Source organism: Giraffa tippelskirchi, chromosome 5 (assembly GCF_054371585.1).
Source record: "Giraffa tippelskirchi isolate mGirTip1 chromosome 5, T2T-mGirTip1v1.2.pri, whole genome shotgun sequence".
NCBI lineage: Eukaryota > Metazoa > Chordata > Mammalia > Artiodactyla > Giraffidae > Giraffa > Giraffa tippelskirchi.
In genome coordinates, this window is record NC_137279.1 from 168,856,254 (window position 1) to 168,882,370 (window position 26,117).

At 41.8% G+C, this 26,117-nt stretch overlaps 1 protein-coding gene across 4 annotated transcripts in view; it reads right to left on the reverse strand.

The window, feature by feature from the left end:
• LOC145504495 (uncharacterized) overlaps positions 1–26,117 on the reverse strand; it is a 102,585-nt gene that overhangs the window by 60,322 nt on the left and 16,146 nt on the right. For 3 of the 4 annotated variants that reach the window (XM_081485478.1, XM_081485476.1, XM_081485477.1), the window contains exon 3: positions 9,277–9,423. The exons of the other annotated variant lie outside the window; for it this stretch is intronic. In XM_081485478.1, coding sequence (XP_081341604.1) covers positions 9,277–9,321 — 45 coding nt within the window. In that variant the 5' untranslated portion in view covers positions 9,322–9,423. The remainder of the gene's footprint in view (positions 1–9,276; positions 9,424–26,117) is intronic. 4 annotated transcript variants of the gene reach the window in all.

Here is a 26,117-nt window from a genome sequence, read left to right on the forward strand (position 1 = left end):
CCCCTGGGTATGTTAGTACATGTATCCAATAATCCTTTCTCTCCTACTGAGTATCTAGGCAAAAATTGAATTTTTTACTTAAAGATTGTCAAAATCCTGAAAACTCAGGAGCCGATTCAAGGGAACAAGCATCTTCACAAAAGACAGAATCAATAGTTAAATGTAATAGTGGCAAACTCTTCTACCAGGCAACAGACAGATCTGCTTGTTAGATGGCAATTCCTCAACCCTGCTCTGTGACCTCGTTTCTGCAGAGTGAAGGCAGCAGCTTCCAGCTGATTGTGGTGAATGTTCATCAATCATGGTAATAGTGCAATTAGGTTCAAGCTGCATAATATGTGTTATGGCAACTTGTCCCAGTTTTCATTTCGCTTAACATTCCAAATAAAAGGAGATTAAAAAAAACCTTCTGACCTCTAAAAATGCAAAAGTAGGCCAAAAGTGCAATACAGTATTGTAGCTATTTACAGGATCTGGTTTAAATGCATGTGTACCTGTAAATACAAAGTGATTGGTGACAATACTGCCTTCTCAGTCTGTAGCATTATTAACTTCTAGGTGCAGCAATGCAGTTCAGTTCAGTTCAGTTCAGTCGCTCAGTCGTGTCCGACTCTCTGCGACCCCATGAATTGCAGCACGCCAGGCCTCCCTGTCCATCACCAACTCCCAGAGTCTACCCAAACCCATGTCCATCGAGTCAGTGATGCCATCCAACTATCTCATCCTCTGTCGTCCCCTTCTCCTCCTGCCCCCAATCCTTCCCAGCATCAGGGTCTTTTCCAATGAGTCAACTCTTCGCATGAGGTGGCCAAACTATTGGAGTTTCAGCTTCAACATCAGTCCTTCCAATGAACACCCAGGACTGATCTCCTTTAGGATGGATTGATTGGATCTCCTTGCAGTCCAAGGGACTCTCAAGAGTCTTCTCCAACACCACAGTTCAAAAGCATCAATTCTGCGGTGCTCAGCTTTCTTCACCCTCCAACTCTCACATCCATACATGACCACTGGAAAAACCATAGCCTTGACCAGACAGACTTTTGTTGGCAAAGTAATGTCTCTGCTTTTAAATATGCTATCTGCTACTGCTACTGCTAAGTTGCTTCAGTCGTGTCCGACTCTGTGCGACCCCAGAGACAGCAGCCCACCAGGCTCCACCGTCCCTGGGATTCTCCAGGCAAGAATACTGGAGTGGGTTGCCATTTCCTTCTCCAGTGCATGAAAGGGAGAAGTGAAAGTGAAGTCACTCAGTCGTGTCCGACTCTTAGCGACCCCATGGACTGTAGCCTACCAGGCTCTCTGTCCATGGGATTTTCCAGGCAAGAGTACTGGAGTGGGGTGCCATTGCCTTCTCCAAATATGCTATCTAGGTTGGCCATAACCTTCCTTCCAAGGAGTAAATGTCTTTTAATTTCATGGCTGCAGTCACCATCAGCAGTGATTTTGGAGCCCAAAAAAATAAAGTCTGACACTGTTTCCACTGTTTCCCCATCTATTTCCCATGAAGTGATGGGACCAGATGCCATGATCTTAGTTTTCTGAACGTTGAGCTTTAAGCCAACTTTTTCAGTAGATTGTACTGAATGGTCGCAGACTCATTAAATACTGTATCTGGAAGGGAGCTTAGAGGAAATCTTGTCTGGGCTCCTTTTGCTACAAAAAGGAAGGTGGAGGCCCAGGGAGGGGGAGGAAATTTCCTAAGGCCAGTCTGAGGGGATTTGTGATGGAGCCAGGAGTAGGTCTTGGATCACCTCTAGGAAGAAGTTCACTTCTGTATCTACTATAGGTCTGGCACTATTAAACACTGGATAAATATACATGAAAACAAATGGTCCCTGCTTGCGGGTACCTATAGTCTAACGGAGGTGCTTTTTCTTTTGAAATATTATTATCCCCGATTTGACAGGCAAGGAAACATAGCCTTGAGAAAGTTAACATGCCAAAGTCATTCATTTACTAATTGAACCCACCTCTGTCTGACTCTTGCTCTTTCAGTTTTCCTCTTCAGATTGTGTATTTGGGATATTGGTAGTAACAGATTCCCAAGGATTGTCAGAGTTAACAGCCTCACTTGGGACATTTGTTTCACAATTGCTTTGTGACTGCAGCCTTATAATGTCCACAGAATGATATGAACATTCTCCAGACATGATTTTCCCAGTAATACCACCTGCCCTTGCCCCAAGCTCCTTGCTTATGTATCAAGTTTCTTACAGTGTCTGAGTAATGTTTATTTGAGTTTGTTTGCCAACCATTTGGTATAAGTAGAAGGAATTACAGCGGCGAGTGTCCTGGAATTTCATTGATTTCAGATTCCCCATCCCAAACCTATACTTGATTACCTGCTACTGCTGAAGAATCAAGCAACAGCCTCTGACTGGGAGTGCCTGTGAGAGACAGGTCCATTGGATACAAATACTGTTAAGTGATATTTTTGAAGGCCTGGATCCCCTATATGAAGTAGGCACAATTGAAATATATTCTTTCAACAAATTAGTGTCTAGTATGTGCCAGGATACAATCACTGGTAAACTAGACACAATTCTTGCCTTCATCAAGCTTATAGTCTAACAGCTTGTTGTTTAGTCTAGACATTGTAAAATAATCACCAAAATATAATTACAAAGCACAGTGAAGGAAAGCTACATCATTCTATGAGAACACATAACTGTGAAACCTGAGTCACGTTTGTGGAGCTATTTCAGGGACCTCAGGAAGACCCCACTGCCCCTGGCCATCACTCTACATTTCTCAATTAAGCTTTCATCTTTTAGTTTAAACCTTTGATGAAACCTGATTGAACACAAATCCTCCAAAAAAGAGTAAGAAGGAATTCCCTGGAGGTTCTGTGGTTAGGACTCCGACTTCAATCCCTGGTCGAAGAACTGAGATCCCACAAGCCATGTGGTGTAGCCAAAAAAAAAAAAAGTGAGGTAAAGAATATCTGTACTTGTGAAACATCTGTGGACCACTTGGTTCAGAGTTAATTGTCCTCTGAGACACATAACAAACCACTCCAAAATTTAGTGATTTAAAACAATAAACGTTATTTCTCACCATTGGATAGAGATGGGTGGATGGTTCCTCTGGCCAAGGCTGGATGGTCTAGAGTGGCTTCATTCATGTGTCTGGAGTCCCAGCTGAGATGACTAATGTGGTGGGATCTTCTCTCTCCATGTTTTCATTCTCCAGAAAGCAATTCAAAGGTGTTCACATGGTGGTAGAAGTTTTCCCAGCAGCATGAGAGGGCAAGCTCCAATGCAGAAGCACTTTTCAAGCCTCTGTTTGTATCATGTTTGCTCATGTCCAACTGACTAACAAGTCATATGGCCAAGCCTAATTTTAAGAGGTGGAAGAATAGATGCCATCTCTTGGTAAGAAGAGCTGCAGAAAATCATGGCCATTTTTCAGCCTACCAAGGGAAGCAACCCTAAGTCATCTAAAACTAAGTCTGGTAAATTTTCCTGGGTCCTAAAACCTGGCTCTGAAGATAGCCAAGGGAAATGACACAGTGGTTTACAACAGGCTTGTTTCTCATCATTTGTTTAGTTGTCCAAAGGGTATACTTTGGAGCAATCAACACATCTCATAGAGTTTAGATGTTTGTTCAACAGTTCATTTGGTTAGTTCTTAGCTCCCCAGTGAGGGATGAGTCTGGCTTCTCATTCCATGGGATTCGCTGTAATAATGATTGTGATTCCCATCTGAAGTTTCTGGCTGGAACCCCAGCAAAAAAATTCAGTATATGCAAAAGAAATGACTAAAAGAACAGTTGATCCCTCTGCTCTAGATATACTTTCTTCCTTGAAGCCTCATCTACTCCTGAGGCTTTAGGTGCCACATCTTTGGTGATGACATGTATAAACAAGTGCCTACTATACATCTCCATGTCTCAAACTTACCATGTCCAGGAACTCTTGATTCTGCTCCAAATTTATTTTAACCCTAGTTTTCACAGAAATCTTAGTATAATTCCTAATTCCTTGTTTTTTTTTTTCTTAGTGTTGACATCTAATCCAACAACAAGTCCAGTGATTCTCCTTCTAAAGTCTATCTCAAGTCTTCCCGCTTTTGGAAGTAAGGCTTCCCTGATAGCTCAGTTGGTCAAGAATCCACCTGCAATGCAGGAGACCCCAGTTCAATTTCTGGGTCGGATTTGCTGGAGAAAGGATAGGCTACCCACTCCTGTATTCTTGGGCTTCCCTTGTGGCTCAGCTGGTAAAGAATCCGCCTGCAACGTGGGAGACCTGGGTTTGATCCCTGGGTTGGGAAGATCCCTTGGAGAAGGGAAAGGCTACCCACTCCAGTGTTCTGGCCTAGAGAATTCCATGGACTGTATAGATCATGGGTTCACAAAGAGTCGGATATGACTGAGCCATTTTCACTTTCATGGCCATGATGTTGGTCCAAGGCACCATTGTTTCTCCCCTACCTAGGAGCTAACACAGAGCTTGTAGCCACTTTCCCTACTCCATGCTTGCTCACTTACGGTCTACCCTCCACACAACAGCAATTTTTAAAAAATATAAATGAATGAGCATTTAGTAACACTGAAGTCTACTTCAATGTCAGACATGAAAAGAATCTACAGACTTCCATTATTATTAATAATCATTATTTTATTGATTCTCGTTCTAGCCCTGAATCTGTTCCTCACTTGCTGCAAGATCTCTGGTAAATAATTTCTTTTGATTGCCAGCTATCATGTCTCCCCTCATTTCTTCAGAAAATGGCAACCTTTTCTTTTCTGGTACTACTACTTCCTCATCCAAACCAGGTGATTCTAGTGAAGACTGTCAGTAAAGGGAGCATGTGATCAAGTGGGGCCAGTCAGACTCCTTCCTCAGGAATTTTTTTAACTGGAGCTATTTTCTTTCCTTTTGAATGGCAAATATACAGGGATGTGTGCTCTAAAACTGATGGTGTATCCTCAAACCACATGTAGAATACCACTCTGTAGTAAGAGAAAACAAGCTCATCAATGCAGAGAGAAGCATAGATATAAGGTAAGAGAGTGTGTCTTGTGGATTTCTTATTGATTCTGGCTTCTTGAGGCTTGATTGGTCACCACATTCTTTGATTCTGCTAGACACCTCACTAGTTTCAATGAAGTCCCCATTGAGCTTTGATCATTGGAGTAAGGTTCTTATCACTTGCAACCAAAGTATATTCTTTCCTCTTTGGTTCTCAGTTTTCTTACTGCTCCAAATTTTTAAACACTAAGACTTCAGAAAATCCCATTTCTATGGGATTTTCATTTCTTATACCTGAATGCATGAGGAAGAGGGATTTTGCAAGGTAAAAAGCAGTTCTCCATGATGTCATCTCCTGATGATAGCACAGGCAAAGGTTCCTATGGTTAGGTCACTGATCCACACAGTGTCTGGCTTCCCAAGTACCCAGAAACTACACAAAACATCTAACACCACTGCTGTGAGTTCATATCTGTTCCTATTTCTGTGCCAGCTCAGTAACAGCCACCATCTTGAGAGAACACAATTGAATGGACTGAGTTGTATGGCATATGCCTTCACCTGCTTCTCTTCTTTCATCTTGAAGTGACCAAACAGCAAATACCCAAATAGGAAGTCTCTTGAAAATAGACTTGATTAACAGAGTTTCCTTTGCTTGATGTAAAATTGTGCAATAGAGATGCAAAATAAGTCAGTAAGTCTCCGAGAAATGTAATTAGAATTGCATCTCTTCCTGGGATTCACCCATGGACTGGGATAAAGTCAACAGGTTGTGCAACCTTAGTTAAATCACTCCTTATCTCTGAGCTTCAGGAGCTTACAGCAGATGGTTTCTTCAGGCGCTTTTGGCACTAATGCTCTATGATTTTATGCCCATTTTCTGTAAGAGCTGCAAGTGGCAAACAAGATTTTGGCAGGGAGATGTTCACTATGAAAGCCTCTTCTCTTCTTGCGTATAATTAAAACAGCCAAGGCTATGTGACCCCCTCATCACACAACCAGGTTTGTGACTTTTGTTTCTGAGGCTGTCAGAAAGCATCTTAACAATTAAGTGCATCTGGATGGTCCCTGACTGCCTGTCCCAAGTCAGAGTTTCCTAAAGGGTCACAAGAGGAAGAGAAGAAACAAGAATCTCTGGGGAGACTTATTAAGAATGCAGCACAGACTATGCATTTGAGAAGAAATACTAGGGCAGCCAATGTTTAAGAGCCATAAATACATTCCAATTCAAGGAGGGCTAATTTATAGGGCACTAAGATGGATGCCAGGCTCAGTTGGGTAAGATCTTTCTGAGGACAATCTCTATCATGCAGCTGGGATCCTGGAAACTAAAGGGTTGAGAGATATGCATGTGCTGAATTATCTTCCAATCCCTCTAAATTTCAGACCACAGAATGAGGACCGAATATGCAGTATGGTGAGTGGTCTAAGAAGACGGCTTGTAGTTCAACGGACCCAGGTTCAATTTGGTTCTTCGTCATTAACTAGTTGCATGACTTGGAGCAAATTACTCTCTCTTGGAGCCTCAATTATTTCGTACGTAAATGGAAAAGTAATTCTCACCTCAAGAAATTGTTGAGAGGATTAAATGTGAGAATAGTATAAATAAAGTCTTTAGTGCAAGGCCTAACACACACAGTAGATGCCAAACGTGTTGTGTTGCCAGTTGTGCTGCAGAAGATCATCCCAATAGGGCAGAGCAGGGAGAAAATCCAACCTAGGATCTTTGTAAGGGCTCTTGGAGCAGAGACAGGAAAGACCCTGTGCAAACACTATGAGCAACAGAGCAATGGGGGTGGGACAGGGCCTGTAAGGAGGAGATGGAGCCTGGACTTGGAAAGTGGATGGAGAAAGAATCTCATTGGGAACAAGGGAAGAGAATCCAAGAAAATGGCTTTGAACAGTTCTGTTGCACGACCTTGTTGGGCTGGCTGCCCCCAAACACCTGACAGAATGTAGAAACCAGCCTCCAGAAGTGAAGAATAAGCCAAAAATGAGGTTTAGAGTATTCTGGAGCCTCTGTTAGACATTCTCTCCAATGTACAGGATCCTGGAGACCTGGATTTGAGTCCTGCCTTTGCAATATACTAATAGTGTGACCTTGGGCAAAGATGTGTGCGTGCATGCTAAGTTGCTTCAATCATGTCCAACTCTTTTCGATCCTCTGGACTGTAGCCTGCCAGGATCCTCTGTCCATGGGATTCCTCAGGCAAGAATATTGGAGTGGGTAGCCATACCCTCCACTAGAGGATATTCCCGACCCAGGGGATTGAACCTGCGTCTCTTACATCTCCTGCATTGGCAGGTGGGTTCTTTACCACTAGCACCGCCTAGAAGCCCTTGGACAAATGTGTTCATCTATAACATGAGATTAATAATTTTGCCTACTTCACAAAATAGCTGTGACAGTCAAATGAAAGTACATTTTAGGGACTGCAGAACGTTGGGGACATGTAGGATGGAACCACTATGAAGGGCTGGGGTAGGAAACAGGTGGCATTCATCATAGAATGAAACTGAGCATATCCCTCCCAGAGCCATTTCCAAGGATCCCCTCCTCCCTCCACCTCCTTTCCCCTTCCCCTACATTTTGGTCCCAGGAGCCTAACCTCACAAGGAAATATCAGAGCCAGCATGCCCTACACCCAGAAGTTTGGTTGACTTTAGAGAAACTTCCAGAGGCTAAGAGCACCGAAAGGAATTAACCAGTGCATGTGGGACTGAATGAGCAGAGGAGTGAGCTGAGATTGGATGAGGACCCAGGAGGGGCAGACAGTAGAGTCCATATGCACTGTGATTAGAATAGCATAACAAAAATCACTAGTCACGTGTTTGGCACTTTACAGTTCCCAAAGCACTTTCTCACTGAAGCCCTAATGATCTTTGACACAATCCTGTAATGTGGGTTTTAGAATTTCCAGTACTCAGATGGGAAAAACTGAGGCCTGCATCTGAGAAGCAACCAACCCAAGACTACATAGAAAAAGCAGCAAATGGCTTGGTTGATTTCAGAACCAGGTAGGGTCTGCCCCCAGGAGTGGGCAGTCTTGGTCCTGAACCCTGTGTATTGTGGGCAGGGGGAGGGAAAGCTGAAGAAAAAACCTAAGCATCCGTTGTGTCTACATCTGGCTTCTTCTCTGCTTGTGGGAAGGAAGGAAGCAAGGAACACACATTCCTCATGGCACCCACACCCTCAGTAAAATGAAACCCTGGAGCAGGGTTGAGCAGCAAAGGCTTTCCTCCCATCACAGGGGCAGATGGTCTCCCAAGTCACACAGTGAAATGTCACCTTACTCAGTTTGCACAACATCCTCAATTCCCCCAATGACTCTTTCTAATTTATTCAATCAGGAACCAAGCTATCTCATACCAGCCTAGGAGATGTACCACAACAGGCTGAGAAGAATTCCTCAGGAGGAGCAATTAGCAGAAGTCGGAGTTGTTGCTAAGACTGAGCAGAGAGAAGGATCATAACTCTCATGATTCCCACCCCTCCATCAGATTCTAGCTAAAGAGATGTTTTCCTGCTTTTTTATTTTTATTTTCTGCTTACTGACACCCCTTCTCAGTGACATATGAAATATGAAATGTCATGTAGTGTTGTGAGTTTGTACAAATATAAAGAAATACCAGGGTATACACAGTAACAAAAGGAAAGATCCCATTTGCAAATATCTGTGGCGTCTCCTTGTTCTGTGTTGATATGTCATACTGATATAAATTGGCTTTTCTTAATATAGCCTTTACCCTCATCATGGTGGCAGTGTTGGGATGTGCATTAAACTTCATCTGAAGTATGCATCATTTATGCATGACTCTTCCTTGAGTTTGTGCTAAGAGCTTTGGGAAAAGAATCCTGCCACCTGAGATCTAAGGAACTAGGGAGACAGGTCCAGCACTGATGCAATAAAAGTCACAATGCAAGACAGTAGTTCATGAATGACTCAGAAAAGGGGGAGATCAGGGCAGACTATAACAGGGAAGGCTTACTGGAGGAGGAGGAAGGCTGCAAGAAGACAGGTATGGCCATTCAGCTTGCCCTTATGAAGATCCTCTGGGTCCCAGTTCTGTGCTGGGTGATGCAGAGGATGCAGAGAATTACAAGGATCAGGTGTGTCTCCAAGGAGCAAAGCTCAGTATTGATGCCCAACAGTGGGTTAGGATACACTGTGGGAGCACTGAGGAGCAAGAGAGCTGCTCAATACATGGCTGAGCTGGAGAGAGTGCTCAGCCCACAGGAAAATGAAAAAGTATAGATAGAAATGGCAGCTTCCCAAAGAGGCAGAACCTACTCTCCACTTACCAACTTCCCAAAAGTATAACATAGTTCTTCACTCATCTCCACCATGGTGTGAAGGGAAGCTCTTTCCTTTTCTCTAGCCTGGTTAACTCCTATTCATCTGTAAGGACGCAGGCACCAAGACCCTGGTGAGCCAGAGAGGATGTGAAGCTTTGGAAACAGAGAAGAAGTGATGGAAGTGTTAGATACTGCATTAGTGAGGATTCTTTTGATTTTGTGATATATACCCACATTTAATAATCACAAGGGGGGAAAAAAGAGATCATGGTGGAAGGGGAATTTGTTAGCTCATGCTACTGCAAAGTCCAGGAGTGTATCTAGCTTCAGGCTCAGCTAGAACAAGGTGATTGATTTATATTATCAGGATTCCATTTATCTCTCAGTTTTACTCTCCTCTGGGTTGGCTTCATTCTCAGGTTGCTTCAAGTTTATCTTACCATGTAGCCATCTGTACAAAAAGAGTGCGTTTGCTTCAATATCTCTTTTTTTTTAAAAAAACTGATTTACAATGTTGTGTTAATTTCCACTGTATAGCAAAGTGATTCAGTTATACATACATTTTTTACATTATTTTTCATTGTGGTTTATCACAGAATATTGAATATAGTTCTCTGTACTTATAATAGGACCTTGTTGTTTATCCATTCTCTATTTAATAGTTCACATCTTGCAGCCCTAAACTCCCAGTTAGTTTCTTCTAACCCCTCCCCCATCACCCCTTCCCCTTGGCAACCACAAGTCTGTTCTCTCTGTGAGTCTGTTTCTGTTTTGTAGATAGGTTTATTTGTGTCATATTTGAGATTCCCCATATAAGTGATATTATATAGTGTTTTTCTCTTTCTGACTTACTTTCTTAGAATAATTTTTAGGTCCATCTGGGTTGCTGGAAATGGCACTATTTCATTCTTTTTTTATGGCTGAGTAGTATTTCATTGTATATATACATGACATCTTTATTCATTTATGTGTCCATGGATACTTCAATAGTTTTAGCAAAAAGACTTGGGTCATGTACCAGTTTTAGGATCAAAGACGCTTACTCCTTCGAAGGAAAGTTATGACCAACCTAGATAGCATATTAAAAAGCAGAGACATTACTTTGCCAACAAAGGTCCATCTAGTCAAGGCTATGGTTTTTCCAGTAGTCATGTATGGATGTGAGAGTTGGACTGTGAAGAAAGCTGAGTGCTGAAGAATTGATGCTTTTGAACTGTGGTGTTGGAGAAGACTCTTGAGAGTCCCTTGGATTGCAAGGAGATCCAACCAGTCCATCCTAAAGGAGATCAGTCCTGGGTGTTCATTGGAAGGACTGATGTTGAAGCTGAAACTCCAATAGTTTGGCCACCTCATGCGAAGAGTTGACTCATTGGAAAAGACCCTGATGCTGGGAAGGATTGGGGGTGGGAGGAGAAGGGGACGACAGAGGATGAGATGGCTGGATGGCATCACCGACTCGATGGACATGAGTTTGAGTGGACTCTGGGAGTTGGTGATGGACAGGGAGGCCTGGCGTGCTGTGGTTCATGGGGTCGCAATGAGTCGGACATGACTGAGCGACTGAACTGAACTGATTATACCAGGAGGCGAGTGCTCTGATTGGCTGAACCTGTACCTTGTGCTCATCTCTGCATTTGGAAAATGGAGTTAGTCCCACTGAAAACAGATGAACTCGAAGTGGGAGAGGAGTGGTGGGCCCTAAGGAAAATTTGGGTGGTGCTTTCAGATGAGAAGAGAATGTGTGCTGGCCAGGCATAAATACCACCTATTCATAGGAGATACAGAATCACATCATTTCACAAAAGACACCCAAAGACTGGACATAGGAGAACAAGACTGAGTTCTATTCCCAGGATATGGAAATGGAAGGAACAATGCAGGTAAGGATGGCACAGGATGGGGGTTTGTGGAGACCTGAGGCAGCCAGCTGAGAGTAGAGCAGGCAGGATGAGTATGATTGAATAGGCTGTGTCCTGCAAGAGGGCCTGTGTGAACTGAATGGGGGTTGAAATGCAGCCTGGGCTCCAGGTGCTGAGTTTTGTGTCCTAGTGTGGGGCTGCCTCTACCAGGAGGAAGGGTTCCTTTGTATAATTCACCTAAAGGTGCTATCTGCTCACCAAGCCATGAGTAGAGGGGCAACATCCATCCAGAGGGAACACCTGCTTCCAATTTGCACAAAGATGCTGTAGTGGGTTGAATTGTATCCCCCTAAAAGATACATTTGAGATAGGCTGGGACCTGGGACCCTTTGCTGCACTGGTGCAATGCTTGCACCTGAACACACCTCTCTTCAAGCAACCAAATACAAAGAAATTATACGGGAGTAAAAATAACAGTGTGCATGGTACAGTTAGAGCAAAATTATGGACAAAAGATATAAAGAGACCAAAAAATCCAACTGCCACTTTTGAAGAGCCTGGAGCAAAAGCAGGGGGTCAGGAACAAAAGCAAGAGAACTGAGCATACCCCCTACACACACCACCACCTAAGGGGCAGGCAAAATACCTAAGCCACCCCTCCACTAGACCCCTGGACATACGCCTACCCTCATCCCCTGAAAGGAATAAGCTTGCACCCACTCATGGAGTGAACAAGCAAAGGAACCTGTTGTTTGTTCTTATTCCCTGCTGCTGCAGCAGGGGCCCCAGTAAAGCCTTGCCTGTATTTCTTGTCTGGCTTCTGATCAATTCCTATTGACTGGGGAAGGCCAAGAACCTTAAAGGATATCATATTCAGTCCTAACTCCTGGTACCTACAAATGTGACCTTATTTGGATATAGGTTCTTGGCAGATGTAATCAAGTTAAGATGAGGCCATACAATGGATAAGTGTAGCACTAAATCCAATGGAGAAGGAAATGGCAACCCACTCCAGTGTTCTTGCCTGGAGAATCCCAGGGATGGTGGAGCCTAGTGGGCTGCCGTCTATGGGGTCGCACAGAGTCAGACATGACTGAAGAGACTTAGCAGCAGCAGATCCAATGACTGGTGTCTTACAAGGAGAAGAGGGAGATTTGAACATAGAGACACAGGGAAGAAGACTATGTGATGATGGAGGTGGCAATTGGAGTGATGCAGCTACAGGCCAAGGAATGCAAAGGATTATTGGTAACCACCTGCTAGGAAACAGGCACGAAACATTACTCCTCAAAGCCTTCAGAAGAAACCAATGCTGCCAGTGCCTTGATTTTGGACTTCCTGCCTCAGAGTTGTAAGGGAATAAATTTCTTTTGTGTTTGTGGCACTTTGTTATGGCACCCTTCGAAAACTAACACAGGTACTATACGGGCTAGCAGCAGCCCCAAGAGTAATGTTCTCCTTTACCCTCATGTCCTGGTAGAAGATATAGAAAATCCAGGGGCTCAAGGGATCCCAGCAGAAGTAGTTGGGCCTCCTCATAGGTACTACTACCCAAGAGTGTACTGGAAGTGCCTGTTACTCCACCTTCACACAGCAAGTAAACAGTATTTTCAAACTGTAGTAGTTCATAGAGTGAGGACTGCCAATAAAACGAGTGACAACCTTTTCTTGGTTTGAGAAGATGAGTGGGGCACACGTTAGATTGGAGCCTCTGCATCTGCTGTTCTTTCTGCTTTCTGTCTCCCAAGCTCACTTATGTGCCTCCTCTGAGAAACCACATCCCCCTTTGTTTTCCTTTGCCGTAGAACTTACTGTGCCATATTGTAATTTTCTGAGTACTTGTGGGAATAGATTGTCCAATGACATTGAACACAATTTTTTTTTTCTGTGAAATAAACCAGGCAAGAACTAGGCAAATGCGCAGGAGTCTGAGACCTACTTAAACAAAGGAAATGAGACTCCAATAGTTTCACTAACAAGATTCAGAGTTATTGAAATGTGTCGAGGTAAACCAGGGTAGCTATGAACACAGGCCAATGATGGGGAAGGGTGGGGAGTCCCTGGAATGTCATTCCTCAGAGAAGTGTACCCTGACTCTATCATACCCCTTCAACTTGTTTTATTTTCATCATGAAAATAAATCTTCATTAATCATCATGAAATTATTTTATTTGATGAAAGTTTCACGAGAGTGGGGATCTTGCTTGTTTCGTTCACTGCTGTAACCTCAGAGCCTTGAGCAAGTTACTTAACCTCTGTTTTACTTAAACCTCTCATTTGTAAATCATGCCAACCTCATAGGGTTATTGTGAGGATTAAATGGATTAACATAAGAGCTTAGACCAATGCCTGGCACATAGTTGATAACTGATACTAGGTAGCATTTATATTGTGCTTACTATGTTCTAGGTACTAGTCTAAACACTTCACATATACAATTGGCCCTCCATATATATGGGTTCTGTATCCACAGATGCAATGAACAGCAGATTGAAAATAGTCAGAAAAAAAAATCCAGAAAATTCCAAAGAGCAAAACTTTAATTTGTCACATTTGACAACTATTTACATTGTATTAAGTATTATAAGTAATCTAGAGATTATTTGATGTACACTGGAGGATGTGCATTGGCTATGTACTAATATTATGTCATTTTATATGAGGGACTTGAACATCCACAGATCTTGGTATCCTCAGCAGTGCTAGAACTGATCCTTCATGGATACTGAGGAGGACACTACATCAATTTAATCCTCAAAACAATCTTATAAGATCCCCATCTTGTAGATAAGGAAACAGAGAAGTTATTTATCTAAGACTACACAGTTATTTATCTAAATGCAGACAAGGCATTGAAACCTCAGAGTCCCAGTGCTTCACCATGACAGTGTGCTGACTTCTATTATAAATCCTTTCAAATGAACAAAGTCACCAAGAGAATGGAAATAGATGGAACCACTGGACTAGTTCAAAAATCAAGACAAGTATTAAAGGGGGATGGTTGTTGGGAGTTTGTGAGGCAGTGATATTGAATTTTCAGCTATTTTATCTTTCTGTAGGGGTTTCCCTGGTCAATCTTGTACCTGGGGAAATGGCTGTGAGCGTTAACTTATAAAGTAGTAAGGAATAAGGCAATTCTTGACTGAGTGTAGCGCTGGGATGGGATGTTGTCTTTCTTCACATGCTAAGAGCCCTGAAAACCTGGTGAGGGATTCTCCCAGTGGCGAGAGCAGGGACTGGTGCTGGAGACCCAGCCCCCATCTCATTCCATGAAACATACCCAAAGCAACTCACTCCAGCGGTGACAGAAGAGGAGAGGATCTCTCTTCTCTCGACTGCCCACGTTTCAGCCCCCTCTCTGGCTTTGACAGCTGCACCAGTGCTTTATAGGACACTACTGGGGAATTCTTTAAGAAATAAACTGTTATGGGATCCAACCATTTGTCTTTGCCACCACTAGAAAGTGAGTTACTGAAGGCCAGGGAAGAGAGTTTTACTTCTATCTCAAATCCCAAGTCCTCCCACAGATTACAGCACTTTAAGGGTGCTCAGTGGCTATTTGCTGAATGAAGAGAATTGAATGCTCTTGATCAGCAGATGGGATGGTGCCTAGACAAGGCAGTTGCTATCTTAGATTTTTAGCTGAAAGGTGGCAATGGCGATGGCATTTTGGAAGGGTGTTGAGAGGATAAAGAGATCACAATCAAGCTAGTTCTGGAGAAAGCCATAAAAAAGAAATAATGGTTTGTACCGGTGGGTATAAGTTTAAAGCACTTCATGGCCAAAGGCCTTTTAAAAATCTTTCCCTCAAACTTCCGGACTCTGCTTAAGTTGAAGAATCTTTTTTTCCGTTTTTGTTTAAGGATAAGCTGGCAGCAGTATCCAGCATCCACCACGAGGCACTTACAGGGAACTGTTTTTCCCAGCTCCCAGTTCTTACAAGAACTGCCTAGATCACAGTTGTGCCTATGGAAACAGAAGTCTCTACCTTCCCGTATTGGTGTCTTTCTGCCTTTCATAGTGTATATACAAAATACCTGGGAATCAGCTGGTAATTGTCTAAATTAAATACTTAGGTTGTCTATGCATGACTCAATAAAGTGACTCTTTAAAAGAGCATCTAAAAATAAAAGTACCTATTTTTTCATGTTATTGTATATGTATATATTTTACTCATTACATAAGCAGATTTCTTCACATCATATGAAAACATGATTCTAGAAATACTTCTGCTCCATACACGTTTGTCCTCAGCTGATTAGATCTGCATAAATATCCCTTGGCTGCTAGGATCAAGGTCATCTTCCTTAATCTGTTCCCCTTTGCAAAGGCAACCACCTTTCATGTAACAAGTGTCTTCATGCTATCTCAGAGCCTTCTTTCCTCCATTCTTCTCCCAACATTAAAATAACCACATTCTCAGTCCTGATGTATGATAGATGCTAATAAATTATTCTCCCACTGAGATGATCTGAAAAGTAATGGATTAAAATATATTTTCTCCAGGGGAACTAATATCAAGTAAGAGTCTTCAGGAACTGAAGTCCTTAAGGGTAGATTATCAAGCTCTGTGGCAGGCCAGCAGAATACACTGAGAATCCAGGAAAAGATTCATACATACATGGAAACAAATTTTTTTTTGTCACAGAAAGCATTTACAGATCAGTTGGGAAAAGATGGACTATTCAATAACTGGTTATCTATATGGAAAAAAAAAAATCTGATCCCTACCTTATACCATATACAAATATCAGTACTAGCTAGATTTAAGACTTAAAGCATAATGTAAAACAACAGAACTTTCAGAAGACAAAATAGGAAAATATTTTTATGACTTCAGGATAGAGAAGGATCTTTTTAAATGGGAATTAAAAGTGCAAGCCATGAAGGAAAAAAAGTCTAATTTAAGATAACCTAATTCTGAGTGAAAAAACAAATCAAAGGGGGAGAGGACACTGATAACATATGACTGACAAAAGAAAGAGAGAAAAACTCAACAGTAAAATGAGCAAAATGAAAAATACCACTGTATTAAGGCCAAAAAGCATGTGAAAAGATGCTCAACTTTGTTAGAAACAAGAAAGTGAAAATTAAAATCACAAAACACTATTTCTCACCTACCAGATTGACAAAAATTAGAAACTCAGATAACCAGGTATTAGTCAAACTGTAGAGTGACAGCAACCCTCATTTAATGCTAGTTGGAGAAGGCAATGGCATCCCACTCCAGTACTCTTGCCTGGAAAATCCCATGGACGGAGGAGCCTGGTAGGCTACAGTCCATGGGGTCGCTAAGAGTTGGACACGACAGAGCGACTTCACTTTCACTTTTCCCTTTCATGCACTGGAGCAGGAAATGGCAACCCACTCCAGTATTCTTGCCTGGAGAATCCCAGGGACGGTGGAGCCTGGTGGGCTGCCGTCTATGGGGTCGCACAGAGTCAGACACGACTGAAGCGACTTAGCAGCAGCAGCAGCAGCAGGAGTTTAAATTAGTAGGACTTTGGAAAATAGTTTGGTATTATATATTTAAGTTTAACTTGCACACATTGCATGATCTACCAGCTGCATATGTATATGCATTCTTGTGTTTGGATAGCAAGAGATATACATAAGAATTCTAAAGCAGTATCATTTGTGAAAACAAAAAGCTATAAACAGTCCAAATGTCTGTCAACTATAGAATGGATAAGTATATCATGGTAGATTCATACAATGGGCTATCATGCAGAACTAATATAAATGAACTGTACCTGCACACTTGGGACTCCCAGGTGACTCAGTTGTAAAAAATCTGCCTGCCAATGCAGGAGATGCAAGAGACATGGGTTCGACCCCTGGGTCAGGAAGATCCCCTGGAGGAGGAAATGGCAACCCACTCAGTATTCTTGCCTGGAAAATTCCATAGACAGAGGAGCCTGGCGGACTATAGCCCATGGGGTTGCAAAGAGTTGGACACAGTGACTGAGCACGCACACACGTAGCTATACAACTGAACTATTTTAATGAATAAACAATAAAGGTAAGTAACAGAAGAATAACATACTAAATGGTTCCATTTAAGTAAACTTAAACAGGCAAATCTAAGCAATATATTTTGCCCAGATAACTTCAGTTTGACCCTCCAGATTCACTTTCCACACTTCTATTTCCAGGAGGCTGCACTGAGTGGACCGAATCTATGGGCCCTTTATGACTTGTAGCTTCTGGTTAGATTTGGCTGATGGGAGGTGCCAGGAGAAGACTGGAGAGGTAGAAGCAAGTGGGGTTGAGTGTTTATTCTCTGGTACCCTTGCTGTGGGTTGCTATAGGCAGGCTGGATTCCCTCCAATGAAGGTCTCAGCTCCTATCAGGAGGCTCTCTCTGTCTGGCTTCCTGAAACCACCTCCACTACTCTTGCTTCAAGCCCATGGTGATAAAGAGCACTGTTACTAGCCTAAAGATAATATCCTGTTGTTGTATTCTTCTGTATCCTGCCTGCACCTTTGTAAATAATTCCTTTAATAAACTCTCCTCAAATCATACTAATTTGAGTGTGCCATCTGTTTCCTGCCAGGACCCTAACTGATACAATATTGTTTGGGGATACAGAGACACTGTGGTAAAACTTACAAGGAAAAGCAAGGGAATTATTAACATAAAATTCAATATAGTTATTATCTCTATGGGGGAGGGAAATATGATACAAAAAAGCCACATGGGGGACTCATGTACTGGTAATATTCTATTTCTTAAACTAGGCTGTTTGTAGATGTATATTTGCTTTATGATTACTCTTTAATACAATTATTCTTTAATATGTTGTAGATAACCTTTTATATGTGTGATATATCTTACAGTAAAAGTTAAAATAAAATATAATAAACTCCCACTAGAATGAAAGATTGTGAGGACAGAACTTTTTGTCTTGTTTCTTTGCTAGAATGGTGTTGACACTAGAAAGTACAAAAATATTGTGTTTGAACATTGACTTAATGGATATCCAACTTTGGCCTAGGACCGCCTCATCCACGATAGGGAGTCAAGGAATTTTTTTAAACTCTGAATCCCACTGTACAAGCTAGGAAGCGCTTTCCTTGTTCTGTCTTCCTTTTTACATATTCCACAGACTCTGTCTCTTTTCCTCTCTTTTTGGTGACTACCACAAATCTATAGAATGGATAAGTATATCATGGTAGATTCATACAATGGGCTATCATGCAGAACTGAATATGAATGAACTGTACCTGCACACTTGGGACTCCCAGGTGACTCAGTAATTCTGTTTTGGGTTATTCTACGCCCCCTTCACCCCATCCTTCTCTCAATCCAATTCCAGAATTAAATATACTCTCTCTTCATCTTTCTTTCTCCTTAGACCACAAATTCAAAGAGTCATTTTGTTTAAAGGATTTTATTACCAACCATTTGGGGGGAACAGAACAGGAATACAAAACAAGAACTATTTATATATGAAAGTCTTGGTTCCCTGGCTGTGATCTGAATTCCTTGTAGGAAGTCAGGTTAGGTTTTAGCTCTTCCCTTTTGACTATTCTTCCTGTGAGTTTGGTCATTACAACCCACTCTGGGTTGGTCCTTGGAGGAACAAGCTTGGTGGAATGACAGTGAACAACTTGCTTCTCTGAGGACTTTCAGGGAGCATTTCTCATTCTAGGAATTATTCATTTGAAAGTGAAAAGTGAAAGTGTTACTCGCTCAGTCCTATCTGATTCTTTGCAACCCCAAGGACTGTACCCCACCAGGCTCCTCTGTCCATGGAATTCTCCAGGCAAGAATACTAGAGTGAGTAGCTATTCCCTTCTCTAGGGGACCTTCCTGACCCAGGGATTGAACCTTGGTCTCTTGCATTGCAGGCAGATTCTCTACTATCTGATCCACCAGGGAAGCCTTATTTAACATGCCCTGAGAGTGGGTAATGGGATAGCTAAGAACAGGCAGATCAGCATAAGAAAAACAAAACTATAAATCATCCTCTACCAAATTTTTTCTCACAGAGTAGAATATTCATTGCCAAAAAATAAAAATTAAAAAAGGAGAAGCAGAGGGTGTCCTACAGTCAAGCAAGTTTGGGAAATGCTGCATGTTACATTGTCCTTTTTGAGAATCAGAACATATGTTACCAAATTAATGACCTTGAGAACCAGCTGTATCTCTCTCTCTCTCTCACACATACACACACACGTTTAGTTGCTAACTTGTGTCCAGCTCTTTTGTGATCCCATGTACTGTAGCCTCCCAGACTCCTCTGTCCATGGTATTTCTCAGGCAAGAATACTGGAGTGGGTTGCCATTTCCTTCTCCAGAGTATCTTCCTGATTCAGGGATCGAACCTAAATCTCCTGCATTGGCAGGCAGAGTCTTTACCACTGAGCCACCAGGGAAGCCCTATATATATGTGTGTGTGTATGTGTGTGTACAGGGTTCTGTTTTCTTCACATCCCTGCCAACACTTGTTATTTTGTGTCTTTTTTTTTTATAATAGCCATTTTAACAGTTGTGCAATGATATCTTGTGGTTTTGATTTGCATTTCCCTGATGACTGGTGATGTTGAGCACCTTTTCATGTACCTTTTGGCCATCTATATGTCTTCTTTGGAATAATGTCTATACAGGTCCTCTTTCCTTTTTAAAATGAGATTCTTTGTCTTTTTGCTATTGAGTTATGAGTTCTTTATATATTTTGTATATTAACCCCTTATCAGATATATGATTTGCAAATATTTCCTCCCATTCTGTAGGCTGCCTTTCATTTTGTGAATTGTTTCCTTTGCTGTGCAGAAGCTTTTTAGTTTGATGTAGTTTCACTTGTTTATTTTTATTTTTGTTGTCTTTGCTTTTAATGCCAAATTCTCCAAAAATCATGGTTAGACTAATCAATGTTAAGGAAATTACTCCTTACGTTTTATTCTAGGAGTTTTGTGGTTTGGTGTCAAAATTTAAGACTTTGATCCATTTTGAGTTGATTTTTGTGTAAGGTGTAAGATAAGAGCTTTACTCTTTTGCATATGGATGTCCAGTTTTCCCAACATTTACTGAAGAGACTGTCCTTTCCCCATTATATATTATTGATACCTCTGCTATAAGTTAATTGATTATATATCAGTTCAGTTCAGTTGCTCAAATTCTGGACTCTATTCTGTTTCATTATCTGTGTGTTTTTATTCCAGTATCATACTGTTTTGATTACTGTAGCTTTGCAATATAGTTTGAAATCAAGACGTGTGATGCCTCCAGCTTTGTTCTTTCTCAAGATTGTTTTGGCTATTTCGAATCTTTTGTTGTTCCAAATAGATATGTAGTCTACAAGATCAAGACTGAATGAATTGAAAATCAAGATTTATTTTGTGAATTAAAGTGTAGGTGATTTACAATGTTGTATTAGTTTCAGGTGTACAGTGAAGTAATTCAGTTATATGTATATATACATATGCATGCATACATGCTAAGTCACTTCAGTTGTGTCTGACTTTTTGTGACCCTGTGGACTGCAGCCTGCCAGGCTCCTCTGACCATGGGATTCTCCAGGCAAGAATACTGGAGTGGGTTGCCATGCCCTCCTCCAGGGTATCTTCCCGACCTAGGGATTAAACCCTTGTCTCTGACCTTCCTTGCACAGGCAAGCAGGTTCTTTATCACTAGTGCCACCTAGGAAGCCCATATATACATACATATGTATATATTCTTTTCTAGATTCTTTCTTATTATAGGTTACTACAAGATATTGAATATACTTCCTTGTGCAATGCAGTAAGTCCCTATTGTTTATCTATTTTATATGTGGTAGTATATATATCTGTTAATCCTAAACTCCTAATTTATCATTCCCTTCTCCTTCTGTAATCATAAATTTGTATTTTTTTTCAGATTTCACATATAAGTGATGTTGCATGATATCAGTCTTTGACTTATTCCACTTAGTATGATAATCTCTAGGTCCATCCATGTTGCTGCAAATAGCATTATTTCATTCTTTTTTATGGCTGAGTAAAATATATTTGTTGTTCAGTTGCTAAGTCACGCTCGACTCTTTGTGACCTCATGGACTGCAGCACGCCAGTATATATATACATATATATGTGTGTGTCGGGAGCAGCGATAGGCATTACTGACAAAATGGAGGCACGGCCCCAACCCCCTCTCCTCATCCCACAGGCACGGTCCCAGGATGAAGGAGTTAGGTCTTGTAATTCTGACTTGTCCTTTCCTTCCTCCGGTTGAGTTGGCTGGAAAGAATGTTATAATCCATAACGTTAACTATTGACATTTGTTCAAGGATCTTTACAAAGAATGCTCCAGGATGAGCACATAGGCTGCAGCCTGAGATCATGGGAAACATTGTTATCTGAAACCTGCCTGTAAGGGGAATGTTTATGGCAAAAGAAGTTTGCTGAGTTTAGGGGTTAGGAATAATTAAAAATAGTTAGAAGCTAAAGGTTTAAGGTATGTTGTAGTGTTGGCATATTTTACTATAACTTATGGAAACTAGGTATTTTAGAGATACTAATAGCCAAAAGCCTTTTTAGGAGATGATGAGCTTAAGTTACTAGGGGATAGCAGGATTTAAAGAGATAAGAAATAAACTGAAGAATGTAATATACGGACCAGAGACAAACTTGAGTTACAATGTTATCACAAGGACACTTAAGAAGAAACTCTGAAGGACAACAATGATTTATGGAGACAGTAAATATGGGTGAGGGGAAACTGAAGCTGTCATACCTCTGACCTGATGCCTTTGTAAAAGTATAAAAGAAAACCTGATGCTTAAAATAAACATGCAGCCCAGTGCTTTGAGCGAGAGACTGCATCATTTTCATTCGCTGACCCTGTTCATCCCTTCAGGGCGTTTCCCTGGCTGCTGCAGCTGGACTCCGGCAAGTGGCGCCCGAACAGAGAACACCTGAAGGGTAAGTCATTAATCAAGTAGATAAGTAATTAATTAAGCAATTTCATAAATGCAAAGCGGGACGGGTAGGATTGTGTTCGTGGGTGACCGGGACCCCTCTGCAGTTTAGGCAGGGTGAGGAGAACACAGAATCAGTAAAAATATTCTCTAGGAAAATGGGACTCTCTGCATCCAAGAATAGACAAACGTTTCTTGAAACGTTGCTCACATGTTAGCCCATAGAGGCGTTAAACTTCTAATTTTTGTATTCTCTAAGTGTTTATTAAAATATTACTTCACATGTTAGCCCATAGAGGCATTAAACTTCTAATTTCTGTCCAAGAGCAATGCCCATGGTTTCCTGAGGAAATCTGAAAACCTGGGCTAAGGTTGGAGATCAGTTACATTTGTTTTTCACTTTGCATGGGCCAGAAAAGGTTCCGGTAGATGCTTTTGCTTTGTGGAATATGATTAGGGACGTACTGGACCCTCGGCATGAGGCTGTTAGACAGCCTATGGGAGAGGCTGCAACGGTGGATGGTGGGCTTCCGCCTTCCGTGTAGAGTATGTTTTCTGCCATTGGCGAAGAAAAGGAGGGAGACTACTCAACCTCCCGAGGAAGGAGAGGACTTGCAGGACGCTGCGGCCGGCCGAGCTTCCTAGCAAGGCCCCTCCTCCTCTACGCAAACCTTTAAAAATTTATCCATCACTTTCTGATTTAAGGCGATCACCGCTGCCTCCGTTTGCGCCTCCCAGGGCCCAGGAGTTCCCCACTTTGCCCCCAAAGCCTCCCAGAGCATTGCCTGAGGCTGAGAAAGATAAGGAGTTTTCTGCAACAAAGAAGCTTTTAAAGCAGATGCATGCACAATATACAGAGCGTGCTCCTTGGAGAAAGCCCCTTCAGGGGGCCCTCACTCAGGCTAAAAAAAAAAAAAAAAGAGTAAAACAACAGGGAGACTCAGAATTCTCTATGGCCTTTCCAGTAGTTTTTACCAAAAAAGGGAAGGCGAGGAAGCTCGAAGCTCCAATTCCAAGTGGCTGGTCCCCTGCCTGAGGGCATTTTAAGACTTGTGCTCGGGCGTGGCTCGCTTTCCCTTCAAGGAATTTCGGTGGTACCTGATGTAATAGATTCGGATTATACTGGGGAAATTAAAGTTTTGATTTCGAAGCCTGCCAAAACTGTGCAAATTAATAAAGGTCAAAGAATAGCACAACTTCTGCGTTTACCTTATTATCAGATAGGAAAAACCTTGACTTCTCAAGCTAGGGGCCCCAGAGGATTTGGATCTAGTGATCTAGCCTTTTGGGTGCAAGAAATTACAGCTTCAAGGCCTTTGAAAGATCTTTTAATTCAAGGAAATAAAATGTCAGGGCTGTTAAGACACTGGAGCAGATGTCTCTTGCATTGCTGGAAAAGACTGGCCCTCGTCCTGGCCAACACGTCTGACCAATGCCGGCTTGGTAGGAATAGGGTCAATGCCCTCGGTTGTTAAGAGCTCACAAATTTTGACATGGTCAGATGAAAAGGGGGCACAAGGCACCTTTTGCCCATATGTGATTCCTTCACTGCCTTTTTCTTTATGGGGGAGAGATATATTATCTCAGATGGGAATGCTTTTATATAGCCCAGATGAAAAAGTTGCTAACCAAATGCTGCAAATGAGGTGTAATTCTGACAAGGGGCTTGGTAAAGATCAGCAGGGAATTGTTTCTCCATTAGAAACGGTTCCTAACAAAAATAAAAAAGGTTTTAAGATATTCAAATTTATCCTAGAGGCTGTTGCTCTTGCTGCCGATCCTATTATCTGGAAATCTGATGATCCGGTATGGGTGGAGCAGCTGAAAAGCTGCAGACAGCTGAAGACTTAGTTATGGAGCAACTGGCGCCGGCCATATAGAGTCTTCTAATAGTCCCTGGAATACTCCTATTTTTGTCATTAAGAAGAAATCAGGAAAGTGGAGATTGTTACAAGATTTGAGAGCTATAAACCCAACTATGGAAGACATGGGGGCCCTTCAGCCGGGTCTCCCTTCCCCAGTAGCCATACCTTTTCAATATAATGTGATAGTCATAGATCTACAAGATTGTTTCTTTACCATCCCCCTGGCTGTTCAAGATTGTAAGAGATTTGCCTTCAGTCTTCCTTCAGTTAATTTTAAACAGCCCTATAGAAGGTTTCAATGGAAGGTTTTGCCTCAGGGAATGAAAAATAGCCCCATCTTGTGTCAAAAATTTGTGGATCAAGCTGTGCAAAATGTTAGAAGGAAGTATAAAGATTTATATTTGATACACTATATGGATGATATTTTGGCTGCCCATAAAGATAGAGCCTTATTGCAACAAATCTTATCTGAATTGATTGAGGCCTTGGAAAACTGGGGTTTGAAGATAGCTCCAGATAAGATACAAGTAAATCCTCCTTTTTCTTATTTAGGAAGGGTGTTAAATACCCATACTGTGAGTCATGCTCCTTTGCAGCTGCGAAGAGATCATTTACTAACTTTAAATGATTTCCAAAAATTATTAGGGGATATTAATTGGATACGCCCACATTTAAGACTGACTACTTCGGATTTAAAGCCTTTATTTGATTGCTTAAGGGGCAATCCTAATCCCAGTTCTAAGAGAAAATTGACTAGTGAGGCAGAGTTGGCTCTTGTTAAAGTGGATGAGGCTTTGAATGATCAGTTAATTAGAATTAATACTACCAGAGGATGGGATTTAATTATTCTCACCACAGAACATACACCTACAGGATGCTTGTGGCAAGAAGGCCCATTAGAATGGCTCCATATACCAGTGACCCCCCCAAAAATAGTTTTATCTTATCCCAGCTTGGTGGCACAATTAATTATAAAAGGTAGAAAAAGAAGTGTGGAACGATTTGGAAAAGAGGTAGCAAATATAGTGATTCCATTCAATAATGATCAACTGCAATTTCTTTTACAAAATAGTGATGATTGGCAAGTTGCCCTGATAGATTTCAGGGGACAAATTTTGTTTCATTTACCCTCAAACCCCCTTTTGCATTTTTTAAAAACACACCCCGTGATTTTTCCGAGGAAATTTTCTATTCACCCTTTAGAAGGGGCAATTTTAGTTTTCACAGATGGTTCCTCTAATGGTAAAGCAGTTACAATTATTAATGGAAAATCCCATGTTCAGGTAACTGTAGAGACATCTGCCCAAAGAGCTGAGTTAAGAGCAGTTATTTGGGCTTTTCAACATTTGAGAGACCGTGCCTTCAATCTTTTAACTGACTCCCGATATATTGTAAGATTGTTTCCTCATATTGAGACTGCTAATATTCCGGAAAATAAGACTACTATTTTCTCCTTGTTACTCGATTTACAGAAAGAGATTAAGCATAGAGTTAAGAAATATTTTGTGGGACATATTAGAGCCCATTCCGGCTTGCCCGGCCCTTTACATGAGGGAAATGCTTTGGCAGATGCATTAACTAAAGTAATTGCCTTAAACTTACATGAAAAGATTGACAAGGCTAAAAATTCTCACAAAATTCACCATCAAAATGCAGCTGGTTTAAGGCATGAGTTTCATATCCCTAGGGAGGTGGCTAGACAAACAGTCAAGTTATGTCCAAACTGCCCAACATCTAATCCATCTCTACCATTAGGAGTAAATCCCCGAGGCCTTAGGCCTAACGCTCTCTGGCAAATGGACGCAACTCACACCCCGATCTTTGGGAAACTGTCCTGTGTGCATGTTACCATGGATACCTTTGTAATCACTCAAACGTAGATACACAGGGGCAGACTGCAATTATGAGACACTGGATTCCTGAGGGGGCTGCGACTCGGCCCCTGGTCAAGTGGAAAGACCTCCTTACCGGAGAGTGTAAAGGGCCAGATGTGCTGTTAACTTGTGGGAGAGGGTATGCTTGTGTGTTTCCGCAGGACTCCACTTCTCCTGTTTAGATTCCTGACAGACTGATTCGACATGTCCAGCCCCATGAGCTCTCCAAGACCACAGAGACCGCTGAGGTCGCTGAGATCCCTGGAGTCCTGGAGTCTAGGACTGAAGGATACTGGCGAGATCAGAAGCTTGTCGAGTCCGGACCTGAGGGAACCAAAGAAAGCCG